Consider the following 12765-nt stretch of genomic DNA (forward strand, 5'->3'; position numbering starts at 1 on the left):
CTCTCACTCAGGAAGTGAGCTGGCCCGATGGAGAAGTGAAAACTGCTGACTTCTGTATAAAAGTAATATTAGTTTTTCCTTTAAATGACACCAATGTTCATTTATCGCACTCGCAACATGACAAAATAAATTGCTGTAAATACTTTCCTGATATGCAAATTGGAAATGGGGGTGGGGGACACAGAGTTCAGAAAATCTCTTAAAAGTTTGTTTTTTTTTCCATAAAGCTACACAATGGCATAAAATAGAAAAATTATGTGAAACAGATTTTCTTACAGCACGAAAACATCATGCTACAAATTACTTGTGTCAGTGTGCATAAAATCAAGTGGCAACCAGCTGATTAGACATGAGAGACATGACAAAAGAGAAAAACAGCAGTTTCAAAAGCCTTTATGTGCTCAACTTGATCACTCCACATGTACAACAGGCACTACAGAAGACACTAAATTATATCACAGCATAGCCACTCACACAGTCCAGACACACCAGCCTCTGGGGTGTGTGGAATATCATCTATAATCTAGAAATACGGTCCTGAGGGACACATAGGAAATGAGTGTGTATAATTGAAGGCATGAAAAGAGCAATGTCCCATTAATGAGAGCAGAGGAAATGTCATGGCGCAAAGGACTTGGAGCAGGTTAGAGACGTAATGACATTATGGTAGGAACAAAGTCTTTTGGACTGTCTGCTGCTAACTATTATCTCCAGCTAATCACTGGACTCACTAATTTTATGAAAACACAGAGTAAACTTTGATCAAACGTCTTGCAGTACACCGTGGCAAACGTTTATTTAAAGCAACAAAAAGAAAGACATTTAAAAATTATGGAGCATAAAAACAAGTATAAATGTAGACATTCGTGTAGACGCTCGCTGCTAAAACACAGTATCAGGAATATTGAGTACTTTACACAAACTCTGTATAACAATGAAAACACTGTTTCTTGCAGTAGTATTCAGTGAGGTCTCTAAAAACTAGGCGACGTCTACATTCTTCGTGGTAGATACTCTCAAAGTCACTTTGTGAACTATTCTGCTGTCAAATCTACAGCATACTTAATATCAAAATATATTAGATATAAAAACATTTAGATTCAAGTACAAGATATGGCATTAGAGTTACTGAATCTAAAAAGGACATGATCACCACCAACTTTACAAGGAGGACTCTTTAAACTAAGAATGTATATTTGTACTTGAGCAATAATGGAGCTGTTTTCAATTAAGCTACACAAAGGTCAAAGTGACAGTTTTAAATGTCTATGGCAGTTTTGTCCTCTCTGGTTTGTCTGCTGCCCACCCGTCTGCGACCCTCCAGCAGAAATGACAGTGCTATTACCCAACGCTGTGCTAGTGACCTCTGCCGTGCGGCGCTTTCACACTGTCTGAAGTAGGTGGTCGTTCCGGTGGCGACAGCATCAAACTGCTCAATCAGAAGCCACACCTCCCAGAGGAGTGTCAGCGCGTTCATAACCATCATGACAGCAACCCAAAACTCCTCGCCTAACAAGGTGAGCCACAATGACAAGCTGTGGCTGCCTCCAGGCATCTTGCTGTACAGGTAACTTATTCCTGTGGCAACAAAAAGAAGGTGGGCAGCTGCCATGGAGAGGATGAAGAACAGGAACAGGCGGTGGTTACCCCGGCCAATGCACCGGTTGAGGAAAAGGCAGTGATGGTCATAGTCTTTAATGCACACTTCACAAAGCTTGCAGTGTTTAGTGTAGTCAGGTTGAAACAGCTGTGATGAGGACAAAAAGAAGGTCAGCAAAATACTAGAAAGAAAAAAAAAAATCAACTTTTTGTATAAATTGTATCTAAAATGGAAACAGAACTTTAACCCCGCGTTCTTTCTAATGCTCAGTGAGGCTCGACTCCTGGTCAGTTTATGGATTCACTGACTAGAAAATCTTCTTCAGTACACCATGGTGTCCATTTTGTAAGTTATGGTCTCATTTAGAGTAAAACAGAGATGGCATAGAGGTATTTGCTCAGTAATAAGAAAATAATGACATCCCATGGACTGGTTACACCTTCAACACGTCCTTTTCCCTTCTTATCCCTGTGATCCCTGCGTTCATGGTGCAGAGGTAAATAAAGTTGTGGTCGGGACACTTAGCATCTAGCTAGCACTACAGAAGAAGAATGAGCATAAACTGAGTACATTTTTTTAAGTGGCAGGTAATTTCAAAGGCAACTTTTCACACAGCTCAGCAAACATCACCAAGCACACAAACTTTTTGCAGTTTGTTAAAAAATGTGTTTGATAGCTACTGTACAGTTGTTGTATTTCCCAGGGAAAGAAAAAAGTTATTGTGTGACACTGAGAGGTAAAGAAAGATGCATGAAAGAAGGACAAGAGAGGAAGATGACAGATTATTCTCAAAGGTAAGAACTGCTCAGCAAGTGAAATTTTATAATCTTGAATATAAAGTCCTAGTTCATTTCAGAGTTTTTAAATCAGATATTGGATCTGTACATGATGTGTTGTTGAGTGACAGATTACAGGAAGGGAAATCAATCATGTGGAGCCACCTCCTTCGATTAATAAGGGAGCAGCCAAAAGTAACATGATGTGTTGCTGAATTGTTTTTTTGTTTTTTGTGAAATGTCTTGCAAAACAAATTGAAGTATACTAATTCTGTGCTATTCAAAGACTGCATGGAAATACTAGTAGTTATAGTACAGTTTAGTCCTTCTAAACTGCTTAATCTGCAGTACTGTGGTGATGTTTACAGTGATGTTTCACTATGTCGGACTGGTATCGAGCAGGCTGCTGTGTTCATGTAAGGTTACATCAAGGGTAGCAGACATCAATTTTTTATTTAAGGTGATCATGCTGATTAGTTTCACTCACTGTATTCTACTTTTTATACTAGCTTTATACCGTCTGAGGTTGGAAATCAGCTCTATAGCTCATGAAGCATCTGCTTATATCTTGTTAAGATTTTATTGCTTACATTTAAAGCCTTAAACAGACTGGCACCTTTGTATCGAGTATCTGTCCGAGCTGCTTCACAGTCACACCCCTGTAAGAGCTTTGAGATCATCTAACCAGCTGCTCTTACAGAGGACTAAAACTAGACTAAAACAGAGGTGACTGAGCTTTTGCAGCAGCAGCACCAAAGCTAAACACAGGTGTGTTAAGAACTTTTGTCATTTGAAGTCAGTTGCAATTAGAAGAAAGGTTGTGTATACATTTCTAGATCTAAACAGAAAGACTGATAACTAGACAGACATCACAGACTACAAACATAAGTAATGCATGGCATGTAAAACAGGCTCTTTGAATTAATACCCATGCGGATGCCTCACCTCACAATATGGGCAGAACCTTTGAGGGCTCTGGTTGTTCTCCACCAGATCAGCAATACAGGAGAACCGAGGATCTGATTCTTCTCTGTCTAGTGCCCCGGGATCTTGAGTCAGAACCTTACAGAATAACCCAAGGAGTATGGAGAAGTGGACCATTGACACCTGGGTTAAAGCACTGGTTGGCCACACACATTCACAAGATTAAGGATAAAACCTAAATCATTTTAATGTTCAAAAATCCTAGATTACATGTGCCTTACTTTAAGAAACCAAAACACCTGGGAGACCAGTGTTGAGTTCACAATTGAATTAAAGTTTGTTGAATATCTTGGCAAATGCCACAGCAATACAATTATAGTATATGGCATATGAGAGATGGGTCAGGCAGTCACTAAAAATCAGACCTAGAATTACAGACTTGAGGTTTAATGAATATATAAGAAATGTGAAGAAATGAAGATGGCGGTGGTGCAGTGAGTAGGTGCTCGCTGGTTCGAGTCCCCGTCTGAGCGCATGCTGTCGTTGTGTCCCTGGGCAAGACACTTAACCCACATTGCCTAAGTGTGAATGTGGTTGATGTTTGGTGGTGGTCAGAGGGGCGGTAGGCGCGAATTGGCAGCCACGCTTCTGTCAGACTGCCCCAGGGCAGCTGTGGCTATGTTAATAGCTTACCACTACCAGGTGTGAATGGATAGTACTTGAAATTGTAAAGCATCTTTGAGTACCTTGAAAAGCGCTATATAAGTCTAATGCATTATTAGAAATGTAGCCGAAGATTAGTGTCACCAATTCAAAATGTAAAATATGGTTACAATCTCCTGCTCCTGAGTTTTGTGATTTAATAATGACCCCAAAACTGTGTGTTTGTTTTCAGATGATTGTAATGTCACAGTGAAGATGAGCTTTGACTTCTTCTTCTGCTCCACATCAGATCACCTGTCTCCATCTTCCTCTCCACCAACTCTCTGCATGCCCTCCTCCACTGCATCCATGAACCTCCCCCATGGGTTTTCTCTTTCCCTCGTGGCTGGCAGCTCCATATTCATATGTCCTCCTCCATATATTTGCCCAATATATTTGCTATCCCTTCATCTCAGCCTTGCCTCTCTAACTTTGGCTCCAAACTGCTCAGCCTGAGATGTCCCTCTGATATACTCATTTTTAATCCTCTCCATCCTGGTCACTCCCAACGAAGTATTAGCATCTTCTGCCACCAGATTTTTTTGTCTCCAAACCATAAATCAAAGCAGGTCTCACCACCATCTTGTAGATCTTCCCTATGACTCCTACTGCTATCCTTCTGTCACAAATCACTCTGACACTCAAACAAGAAGGGGCTCAGAGCCAATCCCTGATGTAATCCCATCCCCACCTTGGACCCATCTATTGCTCCTACTGCACACCTCACCACTGTCTTGCTGTCCTACAAGTCCTGGACCACTCTCACATACCACTCCTGACTTACTCATACAGTAAACACCGATCATATGCTTTCTCTAGATCCTCAAAGAAACAGTGCAACTCCTTCTGACCTCTATTCTTCTCCATCAACACTCTTAAAGCAAACATTGCATCTGTAGTGCTCGTTCTCAGCATGAAGCCATACTGCTGCTCACTGATCACCACTGCTCTTTTTAACCTAGCTTTAAAAACTCTTTCCCATATCTTCATGGTATGGATCATCAACTTTATCCCTCCGTAGCTACCATAGGTCTGCATATCACCCTTGTTCTTGAAAATATGTACAGTACACTTTCTCTCTGTTTCTCGGGCATCCTCACACTCTCCAAAATTGTGTTAAATAGTCTGCTTCTCTCCTAAACATCTCCATACCTGACTATTTGAATGTAATACATCACTTCATCATTTAGTGGCAGCCTATTTAGTGTATAAATCTAATGTATTTATCTATGCATTCAACTGAACAATTGTGCTGAACTCCTCCAAGGCTTTAAGAGACATAATTCCTCTGCCCACCGCTCTTGCTAGTGTAGAGGTGTGAAAATCCAAATTATCAAGAAATATGTATGAGCAAAAGACTTAATATATGCCAGCTATTTTAAGGATATTAGGCATCATTTTTCCATAAAAGCAGAGCAGGGAATGAAACAAACCAGCAATGAGGGTTCCCAAGTAGACCGGGTTAGGCAACCTAGAAGGAAGACATATGCTATCTCAACAGATAGATACAACAAACAGTAAAGGATGATTATGTTTTCATGCACTGCAAGTTTTGTCAAACCTTTGGTACGTGGTCATGCGGTGATATTGTGTGAAAATGCTTCTGGCCAGCCATGGGAAGAGCAAACCACAGATTACCCCCCCATAGCCACCCAACATGGCTGCAATCAGCAGGATGGCAGCTCCACTCAGTGATGGAAAAAACAGCGTCCAGTAGTATAAAACTGTTAAGAAAAAACAGATAACACCAATTTACCTGTGCATACAAGTACATTCGGCATGTAAACAGCCACAAAGCACCTTTCATGTTACAGCTCTGTTACTAGAACTAGTTCATAATCATTATCCCTGTGTTTTATTGTAAAAATGAATGGAGAAAACTAGAGCGCAATCTGTACCATGAGACTCTCTGGGCTTGTGGTGGATTGGTTCATTAATGTACCGACTCAGTAGTTTGGTGAGTTGCTGATGTCTAGAGAAAAAATACAGCAGAGAAATAATCAGCATCATGATCCCAAGAGAAAAATCCAATCAGGAAAAGGTGGGTGGGCATTTTAAAGGTGCCAAAGGATGCTACAATCTAATGCAGTGCCTTACTAGTTTGTGTTTTTCCACATATTTCTAGAGACAGCAGATTCACCTGAATGTTTTGCCCTGTTTGCTGAGATCCAGCGGTGTGAGGCCACTATGATTCTTCTGATGGAGCATCCTGCACCCTGTTCTCTGCAGCAGTATCCAGCACACTTCCACTCCACCCCTCTCTGCTGCAACGTGAAGTGCTGTCGCACCCTGCTGGTCAACTGCATCCACAGCACACCTCTGAAACAGTTTTTGCAAATCCAAGAAAATGCACATTATTTAAACCTTATTTTGTTATTTAAAACTTGGAAATCACTGCTCAGGCGTCTGAAAACAGTCAGTGACTACAGTCTATAGCTCCAGCCACACAATGCAAGTTAAAACCATGCATGCACCATACAAAAACAAACAAAACAAAAAAAATACATACGCAGAATAATTCTAGTACAAATTGGAACACTATCCATCCATCCATCCATCTGGGCAAGTTACCAGTAAATTACAGGGTCACACACAGAGTGAGAGACAACCATTCACACTCACATTTACACTATGAATTAACCATATTATAAAGGTTTGGGTTAAAGAAGCATAGAGATCAAAAGCATAATAGAAGCATTATATTTGTGTATAATAATTTTAATGCTGTGTGGCAGCTTTTAGATCTTTATCTGACTCAATATTTTTATCAAAACTTTGAGAATGAGTTTTAAGACTTCAGTATTGAACAAAGAGGCAGACACTGAAGACTGTATCATACCTGGTCCTTGAGCAAATACCGAACCACTTCTGTGTTTCCTGTGGATGCAGCCAGGTGAAGGGGTGTCACCTGGTACATGTCTGTGTCTGTGAATCTAAACATTCCTGTCTCCCACAAATAGTGCACTGCAATGCTGGGAAAAACAACTAACAGTTAGTGCATGCATAATACAGTACTGTGCAGAAGTCACCCCTCATTTCTTCAGATTTTGCTTCCAGGAGCCAGACTTTCTTGTCATTTTTAAAGTGGTCTTGAGCAATAATTCTCCAGGCTTTCTGAAGGTCTTTCCAATTTTTTTCTTTTGACATTGGCTGCTTTTTTTAACTCTTTTCCAGTCCAGTCCTTGTGCCCCAACATTTTCAGAAGAATGTTTTGTTTGTTAAACCACTTAACACTGACCTATGAATCATTCAAGTATAAAAAAGGCGCCTAATTCAAGGGATGAACCAGTGTTGTGTCTACACATAACAGACAGCTTAGCAAAGAACCAACTTTAAGCTGTACCTTCAGGCACTTTGTTACTAGCAACCTGTCATAAAAACACATAATTTGTCCCCATTTCTTTAGTTGAATCTACAAAAAAATCCCAATGATAGCACAGTTTAATAGGCACAAAGTATTTTTACACCAACAAGGTAATTCCCAAAGAACTATTAGCTTCTTAAGAAAATGGGGGGGGGGGGGGGGGGGGGGGGGGGGTCCTGCAAAGACCCGACACAGGACCTAAGAGATCAATCTGGCCCTTCAGCTGATCACAGAAGAAAGGGTCTCAATGAAAGGGTGGCTGCAAAAAAGCCATTCTTAAAGAAGGGAAACAGTGAGAAAAGGCTGGGGTATGCCAACTTACACAAGAATTGGGCTGAAAATCAGTGGCAACAGGTTTCATAGAGTGATGACTGCAAATTTGAAAGTTTCGGTTCAAATCGTCTTCAACATGTAAGGAGGAGGTCAGGAGGGAGGTACAACAGTATGTGTGTACAGCCACCTGTGAAACATAGTGGAGGCTCTGTCATGGTTTGGGGCTACATTTCAGCCAGTGATGTTTGGGATGTTGTTCAAATTGATGGAATTATGAACACTGAAAAGTACTGTCAGATTTTGCGTCACCATGCAGTACCATCTGGAATGTGATTGCCAACAGATTAATTTTTCAGCATTACAATGATATCAAACACACTGCAGATGCAGTAAAAGGGTACCTAGATAGAAAAATGCACAGTGGATTGGCCTCCCCAGAGCCCGGACCTCAACACAAAGCAATGTGGGATCATTTTGACAAAGAACAGAACAAACATCCAAAGAAGAGCTTTGAAATGTCTATCATGAAGCCTGGAGAACTATTCCTGAAATGACTGGAAAGCTGCCTAAAACAGCTCAGGTTGTGTTGAAGAATGAAGGTGGTCATACCAAATGTTGACTCTGAAGCTCATTAGAAGCGTACACACTCTATAGGGTTGGTTTAACACTTTTGCCCAGCACTGTATATATAACTGTGCAGTAGCACACGGCAAAACCAGCTAAGTTTATGGTACGATGTTTCATCCACTTACATGCTTCCCCCAGTGACTGCATGATGCAATGATGTTTTTCCCTGTAGGTCTATGAGGCGTAAATCAGCCCCATACTGCATCATTTGATGTATGATGTAGAGATTTCCTTGCCTGATTGTAATACAAACTATTATTAGACAGACTGAGCAAAGAACAAAATGCACAATGTTCAACTCACACTCTCACCTTGATAATCCAGGCTTGAACTAAATATGCAGCTGCTACTCACCTACAGGCAAAATGAAAGGCTGTCTGTCCTGCATCACATGTCAGGTTAGGATCAGCTCCTGCACTTAGGAAAAGGTCGACCAAGGCGCGGTTACCATGTAGGGCAGCATAGTGGAGCGGGGTGAAGCCACCCCAGCCTGGATGAAGACAAACACATTTACATCAAAGTCAGGCTTGAAGAGGTTGACCTTCAACCCTGACTCTGTGACTAACAATATGAGACTGACACAAATGAACGGACTGTCAGCCTGTTGATGCTGAAAGCCCTCTCAAGTTAGGAGTCCTTCAGTACAATGTGACTTTGTGCTGTGTTGTCACAGGATCTGTCCATCTCTCCATCACAGGATCTGTGCCAGACTATCTCACAGAGGAGCTGCAGAAGTGTTAGGTTTCCCCTTGGCATTGTGACAAAATCAAACCAGGTGACACCAGAGAGTGATCAAGTTTATAATAACATCCTGTAAATTTATAGCTCTCTAATGCTGGCACATTCACACATTATGAGAGAGTTCAAAGTATTACATATAACATAAAATAGATATAAATGTCCTCCTTCTGAACAATGTTGTCAGCAGTTTTTTCGCTGTAAAACGAAGAAATAAAGAAATCCCGACACGACGATGTTAAACACAGACATTTACAAAAAGACAGATCTTAAGTTTGCAGTGTATCTGTTTCTAGCTTACCTTTTTGCTTGAGCATGGATCGGTTATTCTGAACGAAGTGTATACACTGTTCAATATTTCCTCTCTGTATACAGTCAAATATGTCTCCATCGCTGACGGAAGACACGGGCATCGGATGCATTATGATGGGTACACAGAGGCCGCCTTCTACTATTTCCACCGACAGAAACTGCAAAGGAAGCAAAATCAGCTCCTGGGATGGGGCGCTACAACATCATAATGTAAAGTGAGAAGGGATCTCATGTGTCGCTACAAAGTAACGGAGATCTTTCATTGTGTCAAACTGATTGAGGCAATCCACGCCCTGGACACCTCATTGGCTGCAGCGGGTCACATGGCCAGTTTCAACGAAGCACGTGGTCGCCACAAATACGGTGACGCCTCCAAAAGTAAGCAGTATGAATATAGTTATCGAAGAATGCAAAGAAAATTGTGTGGAGCATATTAAAAACATTTTAGTGGAAAAGAAATGTAAACGCCACATTTAAAGTAAGTGTTCTGGCATTAACTTAAGGAAAAGAGAGCATGTTTGTGATTATTTGCCCATTGCAGATTTGACGGCGGTTGAATTAGTGGTGTAAGATTATGTTACAGTAACAGTGAGGGTTAACCTGTAGTATTCGGCGGGGGTTGGGGGTACATTTGGGACCAGGGCTGAAATAAGAGTCTAGCCTTTTAACCTCGGAAGTAGCTCGTCAGTGTATCCATTTCGCAGGCTGTCAGCTTACAAAGAAGTCTTGAAAGCGGCAACAATGCGTCGGCTTGAGTTTGGCTGTAAAGACAGCAGAGCTGCAGTCAGAAGAAATGATTTGAAAATGGAGTAGCATATAATGCGCCACAAAGAGAAGGTGGTTCTACTTGGGAGTGCATACGGCAGGTGTATGTAATAATTTCAGTAGTCACACTGTTATCTTTAGTATTTCATTTGCATTTTCTAATTCTGGAAGCCCCCCTCCGCCCCTTAGTGGTGCACAGGTTACGCCTGTACAGTTCCTGTTCTTTTCAGTGAAAAACTCTGTTACACTAACTTATCAAGTTTGCTATATCTGTCTGTAATTCTGAGCCTTTTTTTTTTTTTCTTTTTGTGTTCTAGCTGCTATTAGCACATTTACGTATCGTTAATACTCACAAGATGGCGCCGTTTAGCCGTTTTAGCTCTAGTGCTTCACCAGTGCCGCATTACTTAAGATTTGCTGCTCAGTTGGTTGGTCTTTAATTACAAAATGTGTAGTTATGGTTTGTAATGCTGCTAAAGGCTTGTTGCTGGCTGTGAAATATTACTTCAATATATAACTATAATGTATATACAGTATGAAATGTATCTACTAGTCCACTCAGGACGTCTGTAAAAGACTTGTGTTGACCCCGACCCCAGTATTTCAAAGGCTGGTTTTGAAAGGCTTATTCCTTAATTTACTTAAGCACAAACAGTCCTGTCATTCAGGCAGCAAACAAACAAAAATAATTTTGTTTCTAATTGTCACTTCCTTCAACTGTCAACTTGTGATTAAGACCCAGGTTTGCAGATTTTGTCTGTTGAATCATGGACTTTTGTGATTGTGATTCAATATCATAACAACCTGACAAGGCTGGTCTATAAAAAGAAAAGGGACTCTTCTTTGAGCTGCAGTGGGAGGGCCCCATCCAACCAGCTTAACAACTGTTATTTCACTTCTGCTTCTCTAAGGAAGTGGGAAAGCACATGACTCAAACCAGCTGATTTGAGTTGCTCAAAGTTCAGTCTACTTGGTGCAGATTAGTAAGGAGCGGGTAGTTTTACAAAAGGGTCTGCACAGTGTGCACCATACATGTCTTAGCAGGTCTTCTCTTGTCCTTTTTTTCCTGACATGGCAACAGAGACGGACTACTCAGCTAGTTGGAATAACACTGCACAGATGACAACATCCCCTTAGAGCCAGGAAAACCTCAGATGGCTCTCACACAAGCTCAGGTAAAGAATTGTCTGTTGCACTGATTTTTTTTTTTTCTTCTGAAAGGCCAGTTAAAGAGGCAGTTTACTGCGAGCATGTATGCATTTTCACTTAGATGTATTTCACTGTATGTGAGTGAAAAAACTCAAAAAGCAAGTTTCGCTTTCACAAGTTGGCAGCAATTCATCCACACTGGGAAAACCGCATCAAAGTATTCATGAATATCAAGGGAATGTGAGCTGCCTTTTACTTTACTTACCACCTTAACTGAATTTACTGGCTCTGGCTTATCAGTTAAGCCCTCTGATTCTCACCACCATTGTTCATTATGAGTATGTGATCCAAAATGGATAGTAGTCTAGAGAGACTGTAATAAAAAGTACAGTGTTCTAGCTAAGATTGTCATGTAGAACAATGCCACATTTTCTTAGTGGTAGAACTCCGCAGCTCCTGACATGCTGTTAAACAGAAGTGAAAGTCATTGTTTCTCAGTATCCAAATAAAGGACATGTTCAGAACCACCGACCTCCAGCAATGTTGTACTTTATTAGGGTAACATATGTTTGATTTCTGGAAGTGCAGTTGTCTTGAACTGGCCTTACAAGTACTCATATTGTTAGTTTTACAGAAAGGATCTCTCTTAAATGTTTGCCAAAGCAATGGTGAATGTGAAACGTGAAAAGTTTCACTCACACTCTGAAAAATACAGACCCTTCACAAGAATGGCAATCAGTTGAGAATGGCACATGACTGCCAGTGGCTTGTCCTTCTGCCTGACTATTTCTCAATGAAGACAGTGTGATCAGTGGAAGAGGGCAGAAGGTTTGGTTAAAGACAAATTAAACTGAGCGAGACAGCTGAAGAAAGTGTGATTAAAAATATTGGGAAGATTATATAACCTTGTGATATCTTTTAAAAAAAAGAAAAGAAAAAATGGAAGAGTCTAATTTTTCCCCCTCTCCAGGAGCAGACCTTTAGAGGAGAGAGGATCAATAAGGAAACTGGAGAGTTGAGTGCTTCAGGAGAGTTAACCGTCTCTGTGGAGTTGAAGCCAGAGAATGTGGAGGGCTCCTGTAGCAACCCTCAGATCACACAGGTGCTCAGAGAAAAACTGCAAGAGCTGGGAATTCATACAGCCTCAACCCCCGACCACAGAGCTGTTCCTTTGGAGCAGAGAGAGGACCACCTGCAGAAAGTGCTGCCTCTTTACATACAGGTATAGACAACTGAGAACAAATGACTGCTTACTTACAATATCATAGACTGTTCTTCTATTCATTGTTTTCAGACTTATATCTTGCAGTTTAGTGTTCTACCGTGCATATTATATATTTATAAATAGCTAGAGCTATTATTACATTATGTCAGTTCAGTTTGAAGTGGGGTCTCAGTTCAAATTTCTAATCAACTTTGAAACGGGTAAATGGCTGGAGACAGCGTGGCCTCCGGAAATGCGACAGACCACTGGGATGAAGAGTTAAAGCAACATTAGATGACCGTCAGATGTTTGGCCCTTAGATGATCTTATC

At 41.0% G+C, this 12765-nt stretch overlaps 2 protein-coding genes across 3 annotated transcripts in view; one reads left to right on the plus strand and one right to left on the minus strand.

Moving 5' to 3' along the window:
• Nucleotides 1-398: 398 nt before the first annotated feature.
• Nucleotides 399-9511, minus strand: LOC115793163 (putative ZDHHC-type palmitoyltransferase 6). The gene is made up of 10 exons (XM_030748005.1): nucleotides 9306-9511; nucleotides 8621-8756; nucleotides 8392-8502; nucleotides 6842-6974; nucleotides 6143-6321; nucleotides 5901-5974; nucleotides 5564-5726; nucleotides 5391-5473; nucleotides 3322-3512; nucleotides 399-1747 (listed from the first exon to the last, which is right to left on the minus strand). The coding sequence occupies exons 1-10, from the start codon at nucleotides 9424-9426 to the stop codon at nucleotides 1259-1261; spliced, it is 1680 nt and encodes a 559-aa protein (XP_030603865.1). The 5' UTR covers nucleotides 9427-9511; the 3' UTR covers nucleotides 399-1258.
• Nucleotides 9512-9663: 152 nt separating this feature from the next.
• wdfy4 (WDFY family member 4) overlaps nucleotides 9664-12765 on the plus strand; it is a 39053-nt gene continuing 35951 nt past the window's right edge. Inside the window, exons 1-3 of one of the 2 annotated variants that reach the window (XM_030748003.1) lie at nucleotides 9664-9794; nucleotides 11163-11256; nucleotides 12201-12452. In XM_030748003.1, coding sequence (XP_030603863.1) covers nucleotides 11236-11256; nucleotides 12201-12452 — 273 coding nt within the window. In that variant the 5' untranslated portion in view covers nucleotides 9664-9794; nucleotides 11163-11235. Of the gene's footprint in view, nucleotides 9795-11069; nucleotides 11257-12200; nucleotides 12453-12765 lie in introns of those variants that run through there. The other variant, XM_030748004.1, reaches the window with a different exon arrangement.

The sequence above is a fragment of the Archocentrus centrarchus genome, chromosome 15, assembly GCF_007364275.1.
Source record: "Archocentrus centrarchus isolate MPI-CPG fArcCen1 chromosome 15, fArcCen1, whole genome shotgun sequence".
NCBI lineage: Eukaryota > Metazoa > Chordata > Actinopteri > Cichliformes > Cichlidae > Archocentrus > Archocentrus centrarchus.

Excerpts from the sequence above, each read along its gene's own strand:
- LOC115793163 (XM_030748005.1), bottom strand. The coding sequence starts at position 9,426 with ATGCATCCGATGCCCGTGTCTTCCGTCAGCGATGGAGACATATTTGAC. Across the intron at positions 5,975-6,142 it reads AAACAGGGCAAAACATTCAG|ACATCAGCAACTCACCAAAC; the intron begins GTGAATCTGCTG and ends TTTTTTCTCTAG. Across the intron at positions 1,748-3,321 it reads GGTTCTGCCCATATTGTGAG|CTGTTTCAACCTGACTACAC; the intron begins GTGAGGCATCCG and ends TCCTCATCACAG.